Source organism: Xenopus laevis, chromosome 5L, assembly GCF_017654675.1.
Source record: "Xenopus laevis strain J_2021 chromosome 5L, Xenopus_laevis_v10.1, whole genome shotgun sequence".
In the NCBI taxonomy this organism is placed as follows: domain Eukaryota; kingdom Metazoa; phylum Chordata; class Amphibia; order Anura; family Pipidae; genus Xenopus; species Xenopus laevis.
In genome coordinates this window covers 136027417-136050806 of record NC_054379.1, presented here as the reverse complement: position 1 = coordinate 136050806, position 23390 = coordinate 136027417, and the positions used below count along the sequence as shown (strand labels likewise).

The following is a 23390-nucleotide window of genomic DNA, read 5'->3' as shown; positions in this document are numbered from 1 at the left end:
TGCTGGGGCAGTGGATGAATTTTAAAAGGATTGTTGACCTTTAAATTAACTTTAGTATGATGTAGAGAGTGATATTCTGAGACAAATTGCAATTGGTTTTCATTTTTTATTTTTTGTGGTTTTCGAGTAATTCATTTTTATTCAGCAGCTCTCGAGTTTGCGATTTCAGCAATCTGGTTGCTAGGGTCCAAATTACCCTAGCAACCATGCACTGCTTTAAATAAAAATGGAATATGCACTAGCAGCGGCTCATAGAACAATTTTCAAAAAATGAATAGAGGCTTCCCTTCCTTTTTTAGAGGAGGCTCTTTTAGAATTGAAAGCTCTATGTACTAACGAAGCACTCGACTACAGTTTTGAAAACATAAAAAACTTTCAAAAAATTCACCTCGAAATGGAAAATGTTTTTACAATTTCTGAACAAAGCTCACAGAGGATTCATTCACTTATTTACAGTTCCATGGACTAATTTCCTTACTTTATAGCCTTGATATTTACTCATCCTATAATGTATTTCTTAAATGTTATATAGCATTGTTTTTGACCAGTATTCTTCGTATGACTTCGTATTCTACCAATGACTACTATCCTTGTTTATTGTACACTGTTATTTAAATACATTTAAAAAAAAAAAAGCAAATAACTTTATAGATATAAAAAAAAAAAAACTGGAATATGAATAAGAGAGGCCTGAATATAAAGATGATTAATAAAAAGTAGCAATAGCAATACATTTGTAGCCTTACAGAGCATTTGTTTTTTAGATGGCATCAATGACCCCCATTTGAAAGCTGGAAAGGGTCAGAAGAAGGAGGCAAGTAATTAAAAAAAAAAAAAAAAAACCTATAAAAAAATAAATAATGAAAAAGTTGTTTAAAATTAGCCATTCTATAACATACTAAAAGTTAACTTAAAGGTGCAGGTTTTGCAGTGCAGGGGGATGTTCCAAAGAATCTGGAGGACTTGCCTGGTTAATAGTAGAAAAGAAGTTTAGTATAATCAAACAGTAAAGTGCTTAGTAAATAAGCTCACCATTTGCCTACCTGCAGTGATTAATAAAGAGTGTTTGCTATTGGGATAAGACATTTTTGTGCAAGGAGTGTTTGCAGGGACTTATTCTACATGTAGTGTTTTGGCATGTTGTACTGGCTGGTGTGGTGCACTTGGCAGGGAAAGCCGTTGTTTAATTGTTATATCTGCAGTGACTAACAATGAAGATTTGTGTAGCGTGGGGCACTCGCATTAAAAAGTAACTGATATCAGGGCAACCTTGATTACCCTGTAGGTGAGGATGGCAGCTGCAAGGTGCATGGGTACACAAGCAGTCACATTCTCACCCCCCACCCTTCTCTGCTGTGGTTACAATAAGGAAGTCCCCATGTTTCTGTTTCCTTTTGCATCTCTGTATTTAAAACAGGAAACTGCATGTTACGAACGCAGAAGAAGAAGAAGGGAACTTGGGGAGATTATTCTGAAAAGTGCACTGCCTGCAGAGTGGAGTGCAGCTGAGGAGGGGCAGGGGTGCAGCAGGCACTGAGCAGGGGCCCTATGCTAACACTGCATCTCACAGCACCTGACATGTCTTACGGTTGGTACCATGGAAACATCACTCGCTCCAAGGCAGAGGATCTTCTCTCCCAAGCTGGCAAAGATGGGAGCTACCTCGTCCGGGACAGTGAGTCTGTCTGTCGTGCCTATGCGCTTTGTGTCCTGTAAGTTTAATTGGATTCTGTACTGACACTGTGGAGGTTATCATATTCTCTGTTTCTGATAGCATACAGGTGCACTGGGCTGGGCAGACATATTATTTATTTCCCATAACAGTAAGTACTGGGGTCATCTGTCTGGATGAGTCTCCACTACAAGCCGTCTTTGTATGAGTCATCACTAAATTCCCCAATTGGCCCCTTGGGGCTCAATTCATATAGGACATTTAAGATACCCTGTCAGGACCAGATTCACCAGATTATGGCAAAGTCCTTGATTGCGTTTAGATATTATTATAGTAAGTATATATAAAATATGACTATTATGTTGTTATTGTTTCGTTACAGTAACATCCTTGGTGCACTATATGTAGCCCTCCATTATTGTTTCACTGAACTGTGTACTCATGCGTCAGCAAACATGTTATTAGCCACTGTATGTGGCAACCTGTGGCATACAGAGAATTTTGCGTGGAAATAAGTGATTTACGCCTACCCACCTCTTTATATTCACAGATTTAAAAAAAAAAAAAAGGGTACACAAAATAATAATTACATAGGGAACTGTGCCTTCAAGATGCTTGGAGGCCAGGTATAAATGCCATTTATTTGCTACCCTAAAACTCTAGTCAAGGGAAGAGTTGAGGCAGCTGGCACACTGGCCACTAGTTCTTAGTCTGCCATGCCATTTGCCATGGAGAAATTAATATTATAAAAAGCTGTGTTATAAGCTCACTTTCTTTTTGTTGGCAGAAACCAGAACTGTGTGCACACCTACAGGATCCTACAGAATGCCGAGCATCAGCTGTCAGTGCAGGTCAGAGACATTTCCTTATGTATACACCAGCACCTTCATTTGCCTACAATGGTGCTACCAAACTGCTCTTCCTCAGCTCTTTCTAAGCCACGATTTCTATCATTCTCAGCTAGTTAATAATGGTGAATGTTGGGCACTGTAGTTCATTAACCACCACATTTCGCCCTCAACCAGTGCAGCTAATCTTCCACTTGAGCTGGTAACCTTACTCTATTAAGTTTGCTTCACAAATGTGGGTTCCAGCTGCTATTGAAAAATATCTCCAAGAATCCACCCACTTGAAGATCAGTGGGTGCAATTCCCATGGTGTCATCTAATTCTCAAAACTGTAATTTGCAGTCTTGTGAACTACAACTCCCAGTGTCCCTGGATAGCCAAACTCAGAAAGCCAATGAATGAAGTTTTCTGACGTGGACTAAACACAGTACAGATTTTTTTTCTGTTCCAGAGACAGGAACTAGAATTGCAAGAGCCTTGTTCTGTTACAGACTGTAAAGCTGTTATTACATGGTTTGGCTGTGTTTCACATCCCTTTTACCCAAGGGCTCTGTTTTATTTCTGTCACAAAATTATTTGCAACAGTATTGGGCAACTGGCAGATGTTGTGGACTGCACTGTCCTGCATAGTTGGGGTTTCTTGGAGTTGTAGTTAAACACTGTCTGGTCATTTGTGGTTAGGGTTGCCACCTGGCCAGTATTTTACCGGCCTTGCTGGTAAAAATGTGGTTGATCCCAATGTTATTAATGGGGAAAAAAGACAAATGTATAGGAAGGTGGCAATCCTATTTGCGGTGCATAATCTAGAGCAGTGATCCCCAAACAGTGGCTCATGAGCAACAAGTTGCACACCAACCACTTGGATGTTGCTCTCAGTGGCCTCAAAGCAGGTGCTTATTTTTGAATTCCAGGCTTGGAGGTAAATTTTAATTGCAGAAAACGAGGTGTCCTGCCTAATAGAGCCTTTTGTAGGCTGCCAGTCAACATAGGGCTACCAAATAGCCCTTATTTGTTATCCCCGTGGTTATTTTTCATGCTTGTGTTGCTCCCCAACTCTTTACTCATTTTAATGTGGCTCACAGGTAAAAAAAAGTTTGGGGACCTCTGATCTAGAATATGGAATGTTGAATATGAAATGTCATAATGTTCAGTTCTGTGGAATACACACATTTTTTTTATTGCATTGCAACAATCGGGTCTTGCTAACAGAGAAGGCCCACTCACACATAAGCACCCCTTGATAGTCCATATTGGCTGAATTCTAAGAGAGGCATGGCTGCTCATGATTTAGGCAGATCAGTTTGGATGGTTTGGATGTAATAAAGCATGGCTGCGTGGAACAGTGGATTGATCTATTTGATTGGGCACCAATGGGCTAATAAAATGACCCCCCTGGGGGGGTTTGGACCCAGCAGCTAAGTAGTATAGGGCCCAGTGATTTGTTATGGTGGCCCTGGCTACAAGCTTTACTGAACGTAAAGCTTGTAGCCTTCTTATGCACAATGTGCTCAAACAGAAAGAGAAACTGCTATATATGATATTGCAGTTTCAAAATGCTCTTGCCTCAGCTCTTTAACAAGAAGTAAGGAAGGCAAATCAAAGTGTTTTCTAAATTCTTCTTAACAATAGTAATGCCAACACACCAATGACTTTAATGAATTGCTATGAGCTACATGTAACTACATAAACCCACCCCTGATCCATAAAGTTGTTAAAATATAACAATATGGCCCTTTGTATACAAAATTAGTACACCTTAATATTCTTACTTGCGATCAAATATACAGCATGGTTCATCATTATGTTACACATATGCTACATTCATATTTGCTGGGTGATTGAAACATAGGCTAAAATGCTGGAGAGGAGGGCAGGGTTATAACTATAAAGTAAGCAGACAATGTCCTGCTGTGGGGCCCAGGAGGTAGTGACTCATAAGCACTTTCAATATATACTTATGAAAAGTTTTATTCCTTAAGTTTAGCAGGGTCCTAAAATGATTTAACATGAATAACTTCATGTTACCCAATTAGAATAGGGTGAAATATATGATTGGAGGGGGAGTACACAATGAAGGCATACTACTGGAGATCTTAAAAATATATAGTTAATAGGTAAAATATAAGGATATTACACCATCACTGTGGAGTTCCATGGCCACTTCTAATGTCCTTATATCCGTGACTTCTAATATCCTCATGTTTTACAACAGGGCATACATTATTTATTACATGATAATTTTATATTATAATACACAAGTTTCATAGTCATGTGACAGAATTGACATCACTGAGCACCGATTATAGCTAATGATATGGCTATTAGGGATGTAGCGAACTGTTCGCCGGCGAACTTGTTCGCGCGAACTTCGACCGTTCGCGTCCGCCGAATGTTCGCGAACGTCGCGCGACGTTCGCATTTTGCGTTCGCGTTCGATTCGAATACAAATCGTTCGACCATTCGAATTCCTTCGACCGCTAAAAATCTAACGATTTCCATTCGTTCGAACGATTGTAAGCATTCGATCGAATGAAAAGCATTTGATCGAATGCTTCGATCGTTCGATTCGAATGAAAATCGTTCGATCAAACGATTAAAATCCTTCGATCGTTCGAATCGAACGATTTTAGCGGGTGTTCGAAGTTCGCGAACTGTTCGCGAACGTTCGCATTTTTTGCCGGTGTTCGCGAACGGCGTTCGCGAACACCAAATCGGCAGTTCGCTACATCCCTAATGGCTATTGCATATTACAGGTACAGGGTCTGTTATCCGGAAACCTGTTATCCAGATAGCTCCAAATTATGGGAAGGTCGTCTCCCATAGACTCTATTTTATCCAAATAATCCAAATTTTTCAAAATGTTGTACTTGATCCGGACTAAGATTTAATTAATCCTTATTGGAGGCCTCTCGGGTGTATTTAATGTCTAGTAGATATCTGGAAAACCCCAGCTCCTGAGCACCTGTATATTTTTTAAATATTTAGCATTTTGTGTGTTTTAGAGAGGCTAAGCCTCCAGAAAATCTTCATCATTCTCTACCTATGTTTAAAAATTATTGAAATAGGTTCTTCCTGTCTGTACTTGGCTGTTACCTCTCTAAATATTTGTGTGCTCTGCCTTCAGTTGTATAATGTCGCTAGTAATGGGCGAATAATTTTGACGCCAGCAACAATTTTTATACTACTGACTATTTTGTCCATATGCAATAAAGTCAATGGGTGCCTGAATAATTTTGACGCGGGTCAATTTTTTTCGTTGCAGCGGATTTTTCACCAGTGAATTTTCACTGCAGTTTTGCAAATTTATTCGCCCATCACTAAATATCACACATACAGAATGATGAGGAAGGGGGCGATTACCTTTACCTCAGGGTTTATATGTGCTATGCCTTTGCTGATTATTATTATATTATATTATTATTATATTATATTAAATAGATTAAATAGAATGATGTGTAAAGGGTTGATGCCTAGATATACAGTATATAGTTTACATATGGTTTGCCATATGTCTGTGCTTTGTGCTTTGCCTTTAAATATACCTAAATATACCTTGTGACATATTTAGAGCAAGTTATGCTTTAGGGTTGTACACATGGGTGCTACATTGTGTTTGGGATGTGTTTGCATTCCAAACTGCCAATACATGTATAAGCCTTTGTAGGGGTTTTTATCAAAACTTTGCAAATTTGACCCTGGGCAGCAACTCATTGCAACCAATCAGCGATTAGCATTTTTGAACCAGTTGCAAGTAGCACAATAAAAGCAAACATTTGATTGGCTGTTGTAGATTATTGCAAACGTACAGATGTGCCCAGTGTTGAGGCCCGCGCATGAACAGCCTAAACATTCCTTTACAGTAGACTCTCTATAAAATTAGAATGAGGGGTAAGCAGTAGGTATATTCCTGTTGCAATTCTGGTGAACTTAACTATGAATTTAAAATCTATTTCTATAGTCGGTGTTATGTCTTTATGTGGAGATTGATCATTAGGGGTCTCCGTGCATACTGCATATAAACACAGCTATTACAGAGACCCTGACATTTAACAACCGTCACTTGCTGTTTTTTTCTTCCTCATTTTCAAACCACAGTCATTTTGCTTGTTAAATGTAGTCATGCACACAGAAACAGAAGTTAGAAAAATGACAGGTGTGAAATTAGAAGTGTTTGATGCTATTTTTTTTTTGTTGTTGCAGTGACATTATTAGACTGATATAGCTGGGTACTAACCCTTAGGGGCTGCTTTGAGTTCTTTGTGCCAGTGGAGGTTAAATTGCTTGATTGCGACATGTTACCCCTTCTTATTTCTCCAATTGTGCAGGCCTCCTTCTTGTCCTACTGAGGGTGCCAAAGTGCTTACCTTGCCTAATAGTTCAAATGGCCCTGGGTAATTTTGCTGCTCTGTTGATGCCATTTAACTAGTAATTATTGTAAATTGTGAGTACAGTATAGACATTTGGGGGCAGATTTATGAGCGAAGTGGCTAACGCTAGGGACTTTTCGTCAGCGTTGCCACCCGCAGGGACATCGCCAATTAACTAGCAAATGGGACCGTCAGTCATTCGCTATAAGATACTTACCTAGGGGACGGCAGGGACGCCTGCCGCCCCCTCGACGGGGACGCCCGTCTCACTTCCCCACCGCCGATGCGGCTAGGCCTCAGGCGCCGGCTCCTATGGAGCGCGCGGCGCGCATGCGCCGGAATTAAAGGGATAGTCACGCTGGCGCCATTGCGCTGGCGCTGATTGCCAGCATCCAATGGCGCCAAATTCAAATCTTTAAATGGCCAGCAGTCCTTTTGTGCCTTGCCCAACGTAGGTTCTGTATACTGTTCCTGGGTGCGATTATTTCTGTGATTCCTGTTGTGACCTTTGGCTATTCCTGATTCCTGTTTGACTTCCGCCTGCCCTGACCCTTTGGCTTGTTCCTGACTACTCTTTGGATTCCGTTCTGTACTTCGACCCTGTTAGTTGCTGACCTGGCTTGTGACATCGATTACTCTTTTGCTTACCGATTTTGTACTGCATTCCCGATTGGTTTCGACTTGGCCCGTTCCTGGACTTTGATAACCTTTAGGTTTAGTTCCCTTGCTCGCCCAGAGTTCTTCCCTCAGTCTCCTCACTATTAAGTCCTGGCGGCATCCGAGTAGCGGAGGGCTCCACCCGACGTGAAAGGCGGCGGTTATAGGCCGAAGCGTGAGCCGAGCCCGGGACATTGGGGTTTACTCTGGGTTGTGGGATACTGGGGAGTCTTGCTTGGGTGATGTCGTTTCTACTCCCCAATCTTCTCAAATTTTAATTCCGGTTCTTTTGAGTTGGGACAGTGGTTGTGTGCAGAGCTCTGCTTTTTTGGATTCTGGGGCAGCGGGTAATTTTTTGGATTTTGGGTTTATTCAAAGACATGGTATTCCCTGGGAACCACAGGTTCCATCTTTCAGATTATCCGCCATTGATGGTAGATCTTTGGGTTCCGGACTAGTATCTACCCGATCTAAGGTTATTCATATGTCCATTTCCGATCATTTTGAATCCCTTTCATTTTTCATTACTGAGTGCCCACAGACTCCAGTCATTTTAGGCCTTCCCTGGTTACAAGGTCATAATCCCCAGGTTGATTGGCCCTCTGGTAAAATTTTGAAATGGAGTCCTGCATGTATGTATTCTTGTGTTAAGTCTGTCCAGACCCTGGCCGCTACTTCTTTAAAGAGTCTTCCTCCTTGTTATGCCGCTTTTTCCGATGTTTTCTGTAAAAAAGCAGCTGAATCCTTACCCCCCCATAGACCCTATGACTGTGCCATTGAATTATTGTCTGGGTCTTCTCCTCCCAAGGGTAGGACATATCCTCTTTCTCTCCCTGAGTCTTTAGCCATGGAAGAATATATTAAAGAGAATTTGGAGCGGGGGTTCATTAGACCTTCTTCTTCCCCTGCGGGGGCTGGGTTTTTTTTTGTCAAGAAGAAGGATGGGACTCTTAGACCCTGTATCGATTATAGAGGGTTAAATAAGATCACGGTCAAGAATCGTTACCCTCTCCCTTTAATCTCTGAACTCTTTGATAGAGTGAAGGGGGCTGTTATTTTTTCCAAATTGGATCTAAGGGGTGCCTATAATCTAATCAGGATAAGGGAGGGGGACGAGTGGAAGACCGCTTTTAATACCCGAGATGGGCATTATGAATACTTGGTAATGCCATTTGGTCTGTGTAATGCTCCCGCTGTTTTTCAAGAACCGGTTAACGATATCTTCCTTGACCTTTTGGGTCGGTTTGTCGTTGTGTATTTAGACGACATTCTAATTTTTTCTTCGAATTTGTTTTCCCATCGTGCCCATGTTCGGGAGGTTCTATCCAGGTTAAGGCAGAATCATTTGTATGCTAAGCTTGAGAAATGTCTTTTCGAAGTCTCTGCTGTACCTTTCCTTGAATATATTATTTCCCAAACTGGTCTTGAGATGGAGCCCACTAAAGTCCAAGCAATTCAGCAGTGGGCACAACCTCTTTCTTTCTTTGAAAGCGATCCAGAGATTTCTAGGGTTCGCTAATTATTATAGGCAATTCATTCTGAATTTTTCCAAATTGGTGGCCCCAATTACTGCCTTAACTAAGAAAGGGGTTGACCCTAGTATTTGGTCTGCTGAGGCTGTTGAGGCCTTTGGTCTCTTAAAAGAGGCCTTCATTTCTGCTCCAGTTCTCCGGCATCCAGACTCGTCTTTGCCTTTTATTGTTGAGGTTGATGCCTCTGAGATTGGTGCCGGAGCAGTATTATCTCAACGACATCCTGTCTCCGGTAAAATTCACCCATGTGCCTTTTTCTCAAAAAAATTTTCCTCTGCTGAGGTCAACTACGATATTGGCAATAGGGAATTATTGGCCATTAAATTAACATTTGAGGAATGGAGACATCTCCTTGAGGGTGCCAAGCATACGGTTTCTGTGTTCACAGATCATAAAAATCTGTTGTACATAGAATCTGCTAAACGGTTAAATCCTCGTCAAGCCAGGTGGTCATTGTTTTTCTCACGTTTTAATTTTCTCATCACCTACAGGCCTGCTGAAAGGAATCTGAAAGCAGATGCCCTTTCTAGAAGCTTTGTCTCCAAGCCTAGGGAGGATTTGGAACCTGTCCCTATTGTTCCTAAGGAGGTGATTGTGGCAGCCTTGAGTCCGGATCTCTCTACCTCCTTGTCGAATGCCCAGGTAGATTCCCCTCCTGATATTCCAGTGGGCAAGTTATTTGTTCCTAGTAATTTACGTGAAGCAGTCTTTCACGAGACTCATGATTCGAAAGTGGCTGGTCATCCGGGTTGTGCGAAGACTTGCGATTTGTTGTCTCGTACTCTCTGGTGGCCGACTTTAAGACAAGACGTTGCCAAATATATTGAGTCATGCCCAGTCTGCCAACGATCTAAGCCATCTGGATCTTTACCTCAAGGGTTGCTGCAGTCACTTCCTATTCCTGAGAGACCTTGGACTCATATATCCATGGATTTCATTGTAGAATTACCTCCATCGAATGGGCATACTGTTATCTGGGTAGTGGTGGACCGTTTTAGTAAAATGTCTCATTTTATTCCTCTTTCTACCCTTCCCTCTGCCAAGACTCTAGCTGAACTTTTCATTGTCCATATATTTAAGTTTCACGGGGCTCCTCTCAATATTGTGTCTGATAGGGGGGTTCAATTTGTGTCCAAATTCTGGCGGGCATTTTGTTTATTAATGGGTACTGATTTGTCTTTCTCTTCTGCATATCATCCCCAGACCAATGGTCAGACTGAGAGGACAAATCAGACTCTGGAACAATATCTTAGATGTTATGTCTCCTGCAATCAGGCACTTTGGGTTAATTTTCTTCCGTGGGCTGAATTTGCCTATAACAATGCCATTCATTCCTCCACTGGAAAATCCCCTTTTTTCACTGTGTTTGGTCTTCATCCCAGAGTTTTTTCATTCTCAGGTTCATGTGATCTTCCTGCTCTTAATTCCTTTGTGGAAGATTTTTCTAAGACTTGGCAGGAGGTTCAGAAGTCCTTATCTTCTGCAGTAGCTGCTCAGAAGAAGGCTTCAGACAAACATCGGAGAGATTCTCCTGTGTATCAGGTTGGTGACAAGGTTTGGCTGTCCTCCAAAAACATTTCTCTGAAAATCCCTTCAGCCAAACTGGGTCCCAAATTTATTGGTCCTTTTTCTATATCTGGTGTTATCAACCCATGTACTTTCAGGTTAAATCTTCCTCCCGAACTCAAGATTTTTAATTCTTTCCATGTATCTCTGTTGAGACCTGCTAGAGTGGTACGTCAGAATTCTCCTCCTCCTCCTATTTCTGTTGAGGGTCAATCTGAATTCTTGGTTCACAGGTTGATTGACTCTCGTATCTCTAGGGGTAAACTCCAATATCTGGTTCATTGGAAGGGTTATGGTCCTGAGGAGAGATCCTGGGTTTTCGCCTCTGATGTTAAGGCGGATAGGTTGGTGAGACAGTTTCATTCTAAATTTCCCAACAAACCTAAGGGTCCAGTGGCCCCCTCTGGAGGGGTAAAGATACTTACCTAGGGGACGGCAGGGACGCCTGCCGCCCCCTCGACGGGGACGCCCGTCTCACTTCCCCGCCGCCGATGCGGCTAGGCCTCAGGCGCCGGAATTAAAGGGATAGTCACGCTGGCACGATTGCGCAGGCGCTGGCACTGATTCGCCAGCATCCAATGGCGCCAAATTCAAATCTTTAAATGGCCAGCAGTCCTTTTGTGCCTTGCCCAACGTAGGTTCTGTATACTGGGTGCGATTATTTCTGTGATTCCTGTTGTGACCTTTGGCTATTCCTGATTCCTGTTTGACTTCCGCCTGCCCTGACCCTTTGGCTTGTTCCTGACTACTCTTTGGATTCCGTTCTGTACTTCGACCCTGTTAGTTGCTAACCTGGCTTGTGACCTCGATTACTCTTTTGCTTACCGATTTTGTACTGCATTCCCGATTGGTTTCGACTCGGCCCGTTCCTGGACTTTGATAACCTTTACGTTTAGTTCCCTTGCTCGCCCAGAGTTCTTCCCTCAGTCTCCTCACTATTAAGTCCTGGCGGCATCCGAGTAGCGGAGGGCTCCACCCGACGTGAAAGGCGGCGGTTATAGGCCGAAGCGTGAGCCGAGCTGGGACATTGGGGTTTACTCTGAGTTGTGGGATACTGAGCGTTACATTCGCATTCTATCGCCGGGTGACTTTTCACTCTGGCGAACGAACAATTACTCCGCGAATTCACTAAAATGCGGATTTTACTGAACGTTACCTCTTTCGCCAGAGTTACCTTTCACCACGTCAGACCAGACAAAGTGCTATAAAGTAGCTAGATCTTCCTCAATCTTCTGTCATTTACATCATATTCTGTGTGCTTCCTTTTTTTAAGCGGGATTGGCTGCAAAAGTCCTAACTTACTTTTTGGGTAAGCGGTTTTCTCCACACATTTTATGAAACCCTAATTTTACAGAGGGCTGATATGTAGGGCATTTTATTAACTCTCTTGCCTTTATTAAAGGGATACTGTCATGGGAATTTTTTTTTTTAAAATGAATCAGTTAATAGTGCTGCTCCAGCAGAATTTTGCACTGAAATCCATTTCTCAAAAGCAAACAGATTTCTTTATATTCAATTTTGAATTCTGACATGGGGCTAGACATATTGTCAATTTCCCAGCTGCCCCAAGTCATGTGACTTGTGCTCTGATAAACTTCAATCACTCTTTACTGCTGTACTGCAAGTTGGATTGATATCACCCCCCTCCCTCCCCCTCCCCAGCAGCCAAACAATGGGAAGGTAACCAGATAGCAGCTCCTTAACACAATATAACAGCTGCCTGGTAGATCTAAGAACAACACTCAATAGTAAAAACCCATGTCCCACTGAGACACATTCAGTTACATTGAGAAGGAAAAACAGCAGCCTCCCAGAAAGCATTTCTCTCCTAAAGTGCAGGCACAAGTCACATGACCAGGGGCAGCTGGGAAATTAACAAATTGTCTAGCCCCATGTCAGATTTCAAAATTGAATATAAAAAAATCTGTTTGCTCTTTTGAGAAATGGATTTCAGTACAGAATTCTGCTGGAGTAGCACTATTAACTGATGCGTTTTGGAAAAAAACATGTTTTCCGATGACAGGATCCCTTTACGGTTCCCTGGGCATGTGTAATATAAACAGGTAACTTAAACCATTTGCAGCAACATTTATAATAAAGATGTCCATACAACTTTAAATTTCCCGCCCCATGCAAATTGACCTGAGCGCAAGTTCACTAGCGAAGTTTCACTAGGCACAAATAAATGCTAGTGCATCTTCGCTATGTAATGCTCACACAGCTGATGTAATGCTAGCGAAAAGTTGCTAGCGTTCGCATTTTAGTGAATTTGCATATTCGTAGCACATTTGCGCCTGGCGATGGGTGCGAAGATAACTTTGGTGAAAATTTGCCCATTAGTACATGTCATCTGTCCCTTGGTGTTGGCTGTGCCAAGATTACATCATGTTCATTAAAAAAAAGTGTTGTAGGTGTTATAAAGTATTAAGAAATTGGGCAGTTCTGTGCTTAAAATTGCACTCCTTCAGTACAGAGTTACAGTAATTGGGTGTCGAAATGAGATACAAATGTAATCCATGCACATTTATGGTGTTCAATTTTGTTTTGTTTGTTTTAACAAACTGGTTTCTAAGGCATTAGATTGGGGGCTGCAGCCGCAGGCTCCCTGCATGTAACTTCTTCCTCTTGCAGCCATGCCAGGGACCAGGTAGGGAGATAGGTCTGAAGCAGCGGAAAGGCTTTGCTCAGGCAACAGGGCCGGGCCCACAGGGTTTTTTCCTGGTATCTCGTTGGCACAGTCCAACCCTGGATTTCCCCCTGAAATTCTAAACTAGAGAGCTGCTGAACAAAAAAATAAGAAGTGAAGACCAATTGCAAATATCAACCTCTACGTCATGCTGAAAGTTAATTTTAAGGTGAACCACCCCTTTCATTTTGTTTGCAAGTTAAGGGGGGTGTTCAACTTAAGCAAAATCATTCATTCATTTATTCATTCAAGAAATTTCTTATTTTTGCAAATGTAATATTGCAAATATCGTGTTCAGTGCTTCTGCTTATCACAAATTTTCTGTAGTTAAAGGGGTGGTTCACCTTTGAGATAATATTTAATATGATGTAGAGAGTTATATTCTGAGATAACTTGCAATTAGTTTTAATTTTTCGCTATTTGTGGTTTTTGAGTTATTTTGTTTTTTTCAGCAGTTTTCCATTTTACCATTTCAGCAATCTGGTTGCTAGGGTCCAAATTACCCTAGCAACCATGCACTGATTTGAATGAGAGATTGGAATATGAATAGGAGAGGGAGTGAATAGAAAGACAAGTAATTTAAAGTAGCAATAAATTTGAATTCCTCACAGAGCATTTTTTTAGATGGGGTCAGTGACCCTCCCCATTAGAAAGTGGAAAGAGTCAGGAGAAGAAGGTAAATTAATTTAAAAACTATAAAAAAGCAAAAGCAAGACCAGTTGTAAAGTTGCTTATAATTCTTTAATGCAACAGTAATTAAAGGTTAAGTTTTAGCTACAGTCTAAGTTAAGTTTTAGCTACCACACACTCCTCCTTGACATTCTACACTCAGCTGGCATTCGGGACACTGCTCTTTCATGGTTTACATCTTATCTGTCTGACCGTTCCTTTAAAGTTTCCTTCTCTAACTCTACTTCTACTACTTTCCCACTCTCTGTTGGAGTTGCTCAAGGCTCTGTTCTTGGTCCCCTGCTGTTCTCGCTCTATACAACTTCACTAGGAAAACTCATTCAGTCATTTGGACTTCAGTATCACCTTTATGCTGATGACACCCAACTCTACTTGTCTACTCCTGATCTTTCTAATTCTGTCCTTTCCCAAGTCACAGACTGTCTCTCTGCTGTCTCCTCCTGGATGTCACAGCGCCACCTGAAACTGAACCTTTCTAAAACAGAACTCATCATATTTCCTCCAAGATCTTCCACCTGTCCCTCAGATATCACTCACCGTAAACAACACCACCTTTCATTCTACCACACAGGCACGCTGCCTAGGAGTCATCTTAGACTCTCATCTGTCTTTTTCACCACACATTCAAACACTTGCAAAATCTTGCCGTATTCAGCTGCGCAACATTGCTCGAATACGACCATATCTCAGTTCAGAATCAACTAAAACACTGATTCAGTCTCTCATCATCTCCCGCCTTGATTACTGCAACTTACTCCTCACAGGTATTCCAACAAGTCACCTTTCACAACTCCAATCTGTTCTAAACGCGGCCGCTAGACTCATTCATCTAGCTCGCCGCTCAACATCAGCTGCTCCCATATGTATGTCCCTTCACTGGCTCCCAATCTCTTCTAGAATCAAATTCAAATTACTTACACTCACATTCAAGGCCCTTAATAATGAAACCCCTCCCTATATTTCATCTCTAATCTCCAAATACACTCCTTCACGAAACCTACGCTCTGCTTCTGATCTTCGCCTCACTTCTCCTCTGGTCACTTCTGCCCATTCTCGTCTACAAGACTTCTCTCGGGCTTCTGCTTTTCTCTGGAACTCTCTGCCACAAGCTGTCAGACTTTCTCCTTCCTTCCAAACTTTCAAGCGCTCCTTAAAGACCCATCTGTTTAAAGAGGCCTATTCGATGTACCTTAATTAATCATTGCTGTATCAAAAATGACAAAGTGTTTATATAATCCTAATGTCTCAATTGTACCCTAACCTTTTAGTTTGTAAACCCTATTGTACTCTGTAATCCTTGTCTGTTATCCACCATTTATTCCCTGTTTGCTATAACTGCAGTAAAGCACTGCGTATCTTGACAGCGCTATATAAATAAATGATGATGATGATGAGTGTAACAATCGTTATCTGAACTGGTTTACTGGTAACAGTTTGAATAGTTTTGGCTAACTTGCGGATTTAGAATTGTTATAGCAACTTGTTTGCTCTAATTGTTGGTTTATTACTTATAATTCTATAACATACTTGTTGGTTTATTACTTATAATTCTATAACACACAAAAACTTAACTTGAAGGTGAACCACTCCTTTAAAGTAACTATAAAGGAAGTGGATTGGGCCCCCCCAGCAGCGGACTGGGCCGGCGGGACACAGAGAAAAAACCCGATGGGCCCCACCGACCCAGACAGCATCGTTAGACATTGCTGGCAGCAGGGGGCCCTGGGAGGGGGGTGGCAGTGCAGGCGCTGCTACTGGGGGGGGCGGCCATGGCGGGGCCCTGATTTGTCAGATCTGGTTGGCCCTTACCCACGCAGTCCTTGCGTCCGACCCTGGGCCCAGATCTTCCAGACATAGCTGGCGCTCCTGACCTCCCGGAGACTAGGGCATCGCTAGCAGGGGGCCTTGCCACAAGGGGGGGGGAGCAGCAGGGGCCCTGCTACTGGGGGGCGGCCATGGCGGGGCCCTGATTTGTCAGCCCTGGTTGGCCCTGACCCCCCTGCAGTCCGACCCTGGGCCCAGGCAGCAGGGGAGGCCTTGCAACTGGGGGGGCGGCAGGGCCCTGGTGTCAGCCGGGTGGGCCCTGGGCCCCCCCTATCCCCTGGGTCCCCCAACAACCACGGGGGTCTCCTTCTTCTATAGTTACGCCACTGCCTATTGGCTGACAATTATGATAAGTACTATTCAAGTAAGAGGCAGGGCATGTCTGGTAGCTTTTGAAGCTTCAATTCACATTGCCTAGCTGTCCATCAGCATAGTTCGGGAAGGCACCCTGCTCCAGAACAATGGCTTGACTTGATGATCGGGTAATATACACAGTATTATAGTAACTTCAAAAGTAGATGGATGTTCATCAAAATCAATATTTTATATCTATAAGGTGTGGGACACCTCCAATGAGAGAATTAAATCTGTCAAACAAGACCTGTCCTTCATAAAGCAAGGCTTAGTATTACTAATAATACCATTCTCCAGAACATTCTCCCTGGGCTAAGCAATATCTGTTAATTAAAAATTTTGTTTTGCCAAATCTTGTCATATTTAATATGAAAAGAGTTAATCACCTGAAGTTAGAGTGCCGTGCTGCCACCTTTCCTGACACTAGGATCTTTACTACAGTCCTGGTTTTTCCCATTTAAGTTCCTGTTGTATCATACTGTACATATGTTCAGCCCAGACCAGTTGCAAGGGATCCCTAGGACAGGCAGGAAGATTATGGTGTGGCACAGAATAGTAGCCCAGTCTGTTGCATTTTTCAGCAGAGAGGAGCACCAGTCAGGGCTTAAAGGAAAAGGAAAGCTAAGGAAAGCTAATGAAGGAGTTGATCGCCACTAGATTAGCCACAATAGTGCAACCTATAAGACTATATGTATTCTGCAGAATGCTTTACCATACCGAATAAACAGCTCTAGAAGCTCTCACTCTGTTTGTTTAGGATAACAGCTGCCATATTAGCTTGGTGTGACATCACTGCTCACATAGCTCTGGGCTCAGATTACAGCAGGGAGAGAAGCAAACTGAGCATGCTCAAGCCTCAGCCCTGGAGGTTCATGCTGAAAACAGGAAGTCTGATACAGAAGCCTATATGTACACAATAGAAGGAAAGAAATGTGGTGTTTCTTTTGACAGAGGGCTCAGAGCAGCACTACGTTGAGGGTTTGTGTATTTATATAGACCTTTCTGATAAAGCTTACTTGATTTTAGCCTTTCCTTCTCCTTTAAGGAAAGTGATTATAATTACTGGGGGAATGGGGGCTAACCCTTCTAGTGATTTCTTCTCCTTTGGGTTCCTTCCTTCACCTCATACAGTTGCTACAGTAAATGTATTGATTATATATTACAGTGTACCTAGTGGCACCTTTATACTGCTATTTCATTTTCATTAGGTGATTAATAATATTTGTGACTATCAGGTCAATCAGATTCCATGTCTCAACTGCAGTTGCACCCCTTAAAGGTAAGCCCAAAATATTTTTCACTACCCAACTGATCAATGACTATGAATATGCCCCAGACCACTGAAAATGGTTAAGAAGACTCACTTTCACACAATTTGAATGCAGTTCAGGCCAAAATAAATTCTGTAAAAATATCAAATCATAAAAGTCCCTGCCAGTTTTAGCTGTAGGCGTTAACTGCTTTTCAAACAAAGTGATTACCCCTAATATATCTTGATAACATTTGAAAAAAGACAGGCAGGAAGAGTATACAGTATATTGTCTGTGTGATTTGGCCAAAGGCCAAACTGAGAAAGTAGAGAGATTCTGTTGCTCTCCTCCTGCATTTGCAGGTCCAGGGGTGCCCCAAGGCCAAGTCTGAATTTGTTGTGTTCACTGTGTGGCCTTTTAGTGCTCTGTATGTGACACTTAAGCTGGCCATAGACGCAAAGATCTGATCGTACGAATCGTGGATTCGTACGATTTTCGAACCGTGTGTGGAGAGTCCCGACATCGGTCGTTTGGTCGATCGGACAGGTTAGAAAATTTCTGTCGGCTGCCGATAATATCTCTGCGTGTATTGCCGATCGTACGATTTTCATTGGGAGACTGTCACTAGCTTTGGTTGGACATAGATATCGTACGATTGCTGTCAGGGGCAGAACATTGCTGATCTGTTCTTTAACTAATCTGACTGGTAAGACTTTGATCTGAATGGTTAGTGGCGGGTCGGGAGATGGGAAAGTCCGATCGTACGATGATTCGTACGATCGGATATTTGCATCTATGGCCAGCTTAAGGCTCCATAAACAGGTGGTGCATGAACAGCAACTCTCTGCATGTTTATTCAGCAAGGAACATATACAGGGTAACAACACACCAAACATCGGGGTGCAACCATGCAGTGCAAGAGAGAGAATGAGAGGGGAGACCTAGCAGAAAAGGCACTGGAGATAAACTGCTGCAGGTGCAGCACAGCACCCTCTATATTACTCCAGTGGTAAAATCACAGACAAATACACGGCATCTCCCTTATTTAAAAGAGAAGTAGAACAATAGAATAATTGCAAACATTAGTCTTAAACAAAGTCTTTATAGCGGCTGGGTGCCCTTACTATCCGACCACTTTTTGTGACTGTCATATGATGGGGCTCAGCAGAATCTTCTGTACTGGGTTCAAAATGATCCTCTGTTGGTTCTTGCTGTGAACATGTTGCAGCTTGTTGGACCTGATCTCCCTTTGTGTCATTGGTCTCAATGTTTCCATATATCCCTGGAGCAGTATCTAGCAAAACAGGTATTTTGTCTGGCCTGAGGTGTCTTCTATTTCTCCAGTAGCGTTTTCCTTGAGGTGTTACTACTGTATGTCATAAGACCTGGGTTCATTTCTTACATTTTGCTGGCTGCCAGCCCTGTGTTGTTTCCATACTTACTCTGTCTCCCCTCTGAAAAGGAGTGAGAGGAATGGCCCTGCAGTCATAGTATCTCTTTTGGTTTGCTTGGTACCTTTGTAAATGAGAATAGGCATCCCGTGGAACTTTTGGTTTTAACACAGAAAGTCTACTCTCATTTACAAAGGTACCAAGCAAACCAAAAGAGATACTATGACTGCAGAGCCAGGCCTCTCACTCATTTTCAGAGGGAAGACAGAGTAAGGATGTACGGAACTGAAACATGGGATTTAATAAACCACTGTGTTTTTTATTTCTGGTCCCACCAATTTATAATGCATTTCAATGGGCCATATCCCTGATTTTTAGCAATGTTTTCCCAGATTTTACATCAAAATTTTGTCCTGATGTTCCCAAAAACTTTTTTTCCTTTGTTAATTTAATTATTTGTAAAATAAAGAGGTTTAAAATACTAACCAGATGTATATGCCATGGGAAAAAGAACTTAAGGGTTACACCTCAAATGTGTTAACTCTCCAGTCAAACAATATGATACTGTTTATTCAGCATGGAATTAATTAATATTCGCATGGCTGGGAAAGGGTTGCTCTGATAGATAAACTTCCTGGAACAACTCTTACTCTGCGGACACAATGCTTGGATTCACAAAGCTTTTCATCTGTCAGTTTATGGGCATGACATACCTATACTTTGCTTACAGGGGTCGTTCACCTTTAAATAAATTTTAAGTATGATGTAGACAGTGATATTCTGAGACAATTTGCAATTGGTTTTTATTTGCGGTTTTTGAGTTATTACTTTTTATTCAGCAACTCTCTGGTTTGCAATGTCAGCCATCTAGTTGTTAGGGTCCAAATTACCCTAGCAACCATGTTTTATTTGAATAAAAGACTGGAATGTCTTGAAAAAGTGGAAAACATTTTTTTTACTTTACTTTTTTGTGACGAAAAATCATGTCATTTCCCTTCCTGCCCCTAATTTACATCTGAAAATTAGGATTCAGTTTGTCCGGCACCAGAATACTGATGAAATCCGAAGCCTGCTGAAAAAGACCAGGTCCTGGCTGAATCCACAACCAAATACTGGATTCTGTGCATCCCTAACACTTGCTTGGCAGAGGGGGACAGGAATGACAAGAAAATGGCCTAGGGTGGCATAATAGTCAAAATCGTTGTGTTTAATGGTTTAAAGGTACAATTTATACTGACCAGTGAGAAATTTAGAATAAAGTTACGTGTTTTGTGTGGCTTGTTAAAAGGGTGGTTCACCTTTGAGTTAACTTTTAGTATGATGTAGAGAGTGACTTGCAATTGGTTTTCAGTTTATAATTATTTAGCTTTTTATTCAGCTCTCCAGTTTGCAATTTAAACAATCTGGTTGCTAGGGTGCAAATTACCTTATCAACCATGTGTTGTGTTGAATAAGAGACTGGAATATGAATAGGAGAGGACCTGAATTAAAAGATGAGAAATAAAAAGTAGCAATAAAACAATACATTTGTAGCCTTAAAGAGCATATGGAAAAAGCTGGAAAGACTCAGAAGAAAAACACAAATAATTAAAAAGACTATGAAAAAAAAATAATAAAGTGAAATGAAATGAAGTTGCTTTGATTTTGCTACCTGACTTGCAAGTGCACTAGCCAATCCAGATGAACGATGGTACATTCGGAGTATTTCTTCACCTGCACGCTGAGCTGCAAATAATAGCCAACAAATCACCATGGATTGTCCCATAAGGAGTAAAGTGTGCCACACCCAAACATGGTACACAGTCACCATCTATTCTATAGGATTGCTGTCATTCGGCTGGTTTTCAGTGTGATGAGGAAATAGTTCCCTCTGGATTCGCTCATGAAATATCCATTCAGCCTGTGGCAAAATCACAAGCTCAGACAAAAAGATTGCCCCAGTCTGTTATTTTTATTAGCTAACTGGCACCTGATAATATTGACCCAAGTTGCTTGTGTGTTACATAATAGAGAAATTAGATTGTAAGTCTCACCGGGGAAGGCATTCATGTGAATTTTGAACCATCTCTGCTGTGAAAAGGCGTTGGCGATAAGTAAATAAATGGGTATCTATAAATAACAAGGAACTGTACTACTAAATAATTCCTTGTTTTCGCTACACTATTTAAAGCATCAAACCTTAAACAGGAAAAACAGTAACCAGCCTTTTTATACAAATATCACCTAGAAACTGACCTCATATATATTATGCTTACTACTCCGCACAAGGTGTGCAGAAATTTGTCTTCCGCAAGAGATTAGGGAGTTTATTTTAGACATACAAATACTTGTGTTCTTCACTATTATTTTTAATAGGAACTTCGATATATGAATCCTGAAAAACAACAATGAACAGCAAGGGGGTTATTTACTAAACTCCGAATGCAAAAATCACAAAAAAAATCGTGATTTTTTTATATATAAAATCTGACTTTTAAAAAAAAAAAAATCAAATTTTTCGGCATTAATTAAACCCTGAGGAGGGAAAAGTCCAAATCCGAAAATCCGGCATCTCATACCTGTCAAGGTTGCATATAAGTCAATGGGAGAAGTCCCAATGATTTTTTGATCTGCGCCGGGTTTTTGTGCAATCCCCCCAGAAGTTTTCGGGAGTTTTCAGGTGAAAATTCCGAAAAAATTTTGAAATTCGTGAATTTAAAATTTAAAAAAAAAAACGTGAAAATCGGATTTTTACGCAAAGCACATTTTTGGGAAAAATAAATAAATAAGTGTAAAAACCCCGAGCAGATTTGATCGGAGTTTGTAGCAGAAAACATTGATATGAATTCGGACTTTGATAAATAACCCCCTAAATTATATGCTTCAGTTTAAAAGGCATTCGTACTAACATCACAATTTTCTTATACCCGAGCTTAAATATTAAATATATTAAATATATTTGTTATTTTAGGTCAGAATCCGTTTTTTTTATATTATTTTTTTTATTTTGACTTAGAAACGCCTCATAATTAATGAGCAGTTGGTATATTGCATGGATTCCTAGGTGATCTGCTAGCATTTGCTTTTAAGTACCCTATGCTCCTAAAAATTGTGCTTTAGAGGCCACATAAACTCTAACCAGAGAGGAGCACCATCAATCACAACACTGGCCAAGCAATGTGGGGTTGTGCAGAGTAGTTTTCATAAGGACCACAATTGTAAGGGCAGAGACACACGCTCAGATTCGTGGAGATTAGTAGCCCGGCAACAAATCTCCCCAAACTGCTTTCCCGTCGACTAGAATGTAAATCATCGGCGGGATGACACTCGTTTTCTGAAGTCACCTGAAGCTTCCTCATGAGGCAACTTTGGGCGACTTCAAAAAACTAAGCGATCCGAGTGCCAGGGGAGGTAGTTTGGGGAGATTAGTCACCCAAAGAAGAGGCGACTAATCTCCCCGAATCTGAACATGTGTTTCTGCCCTTAAAGTCCAGAGAACTTGATAAGCCTGAGCATTTATAGGATTTGACTGATTTTGCAACAGATACAATATAGATACAAGTAACTGGGAGCATTTTCCATCTGCGGTGAAAGTTTGCAGTAGTATTATTGATCAGCATTATGGGGAGCACTGTTACACCCCAGAAGATACATATATTACTCTTTTCTATACAGAGGATATGCTTACCACACTTTTCACATGCACATTATTGACACTTCTTGGAAGCTTGCTCTTTTTTTGTACATTACATTAGGATTTTCACACCAAATTGCAAACTCATGCTTTTCAGCACCAAAAATCACTGTATGAGGCCCGTGTGACAGCCTTAGAGAAATAGAGAACATATGAAAAAGAAGGAACACAGAAAAAAGGTAGATAACGCAACATGGATGTGGGATGGGAAATAAATTACATGACGAGAGCATTAAAAAATCTGGGAAATTTAAGGGACCATTAAAATATTATAATAAAGGGTTAAAAAGAGAGGTTATAAAAAGGAGGAAGGATACAGAAAGCAGAAAAAAAATAGAGTACATGTATGGGATCCGTTATCTGAAAACCCATTATCCAGAAGGTTCCGAATTATGGGAAGGCCGTCTCCCATACACTGCATTTTATCCAAATAATTCAAATTTTTAAAAATGATTTCCTTTTTCTCTGTAATAATAAAACAGTAGCTTGTACTTCATCCAAACTAAGAAATAATTAATCCTTATTGCAAAACCAGCCTATTGGATTTATTTATGTTTAAAGATTTTCTAGTAGACATAAGGTATGGAAAGATCTGGAAAACTCCAGGTCCCAAGCATTGTGGATAACAGGTCCCATACCTGTATAAGCAAATATAATAGAAAAGAGAAACAGATGGTAAAAGGGGAAAAAACTGAACAGAAGATTAGAAAATTGAGAGGGCTTGAAAGAATGAAAGAGACAGAAAGAGAGAGAACAAAGAGAACTTGAGTGACCTACAGGAAGAGGTTTTCTTATGATAGAACAAGGCATGGATCAACAAAAGAGAAGGCAAGCATGGTGGTGCAATTTTATGTAAACTAGTAATATAATGTTTGTGGTC

The 23390-nt window shown here is 41.2% G+C and overlaps 1 protein-coding gene across 1 annotated transcript in view; it reads left to right on the top strand.

Annotated features, from left to right (window-relative positions):
* Nucleotides 1–1446: 1446 nt before the first annotated feature.
* The window catches only part of inpp5d.L (inositol polyphosphate-5-phosphatase D L homeolog), a gene marked incomplete at its 5' end in the record, with an annotated part of 77973 nt that continues 56029 nt past the window's right edge, over nucleotides 1447–23390 (top strand). Inside the window, 2 exon segments of the mRNA NM_001090199.1 lie at nucleotides 1447–1712; nucleotides 2460–2523. Coding sequence (NP_001083668.1) covers nucleotides 1579–1712; nucleotides 2460–2523 — 198 coding nt within the window.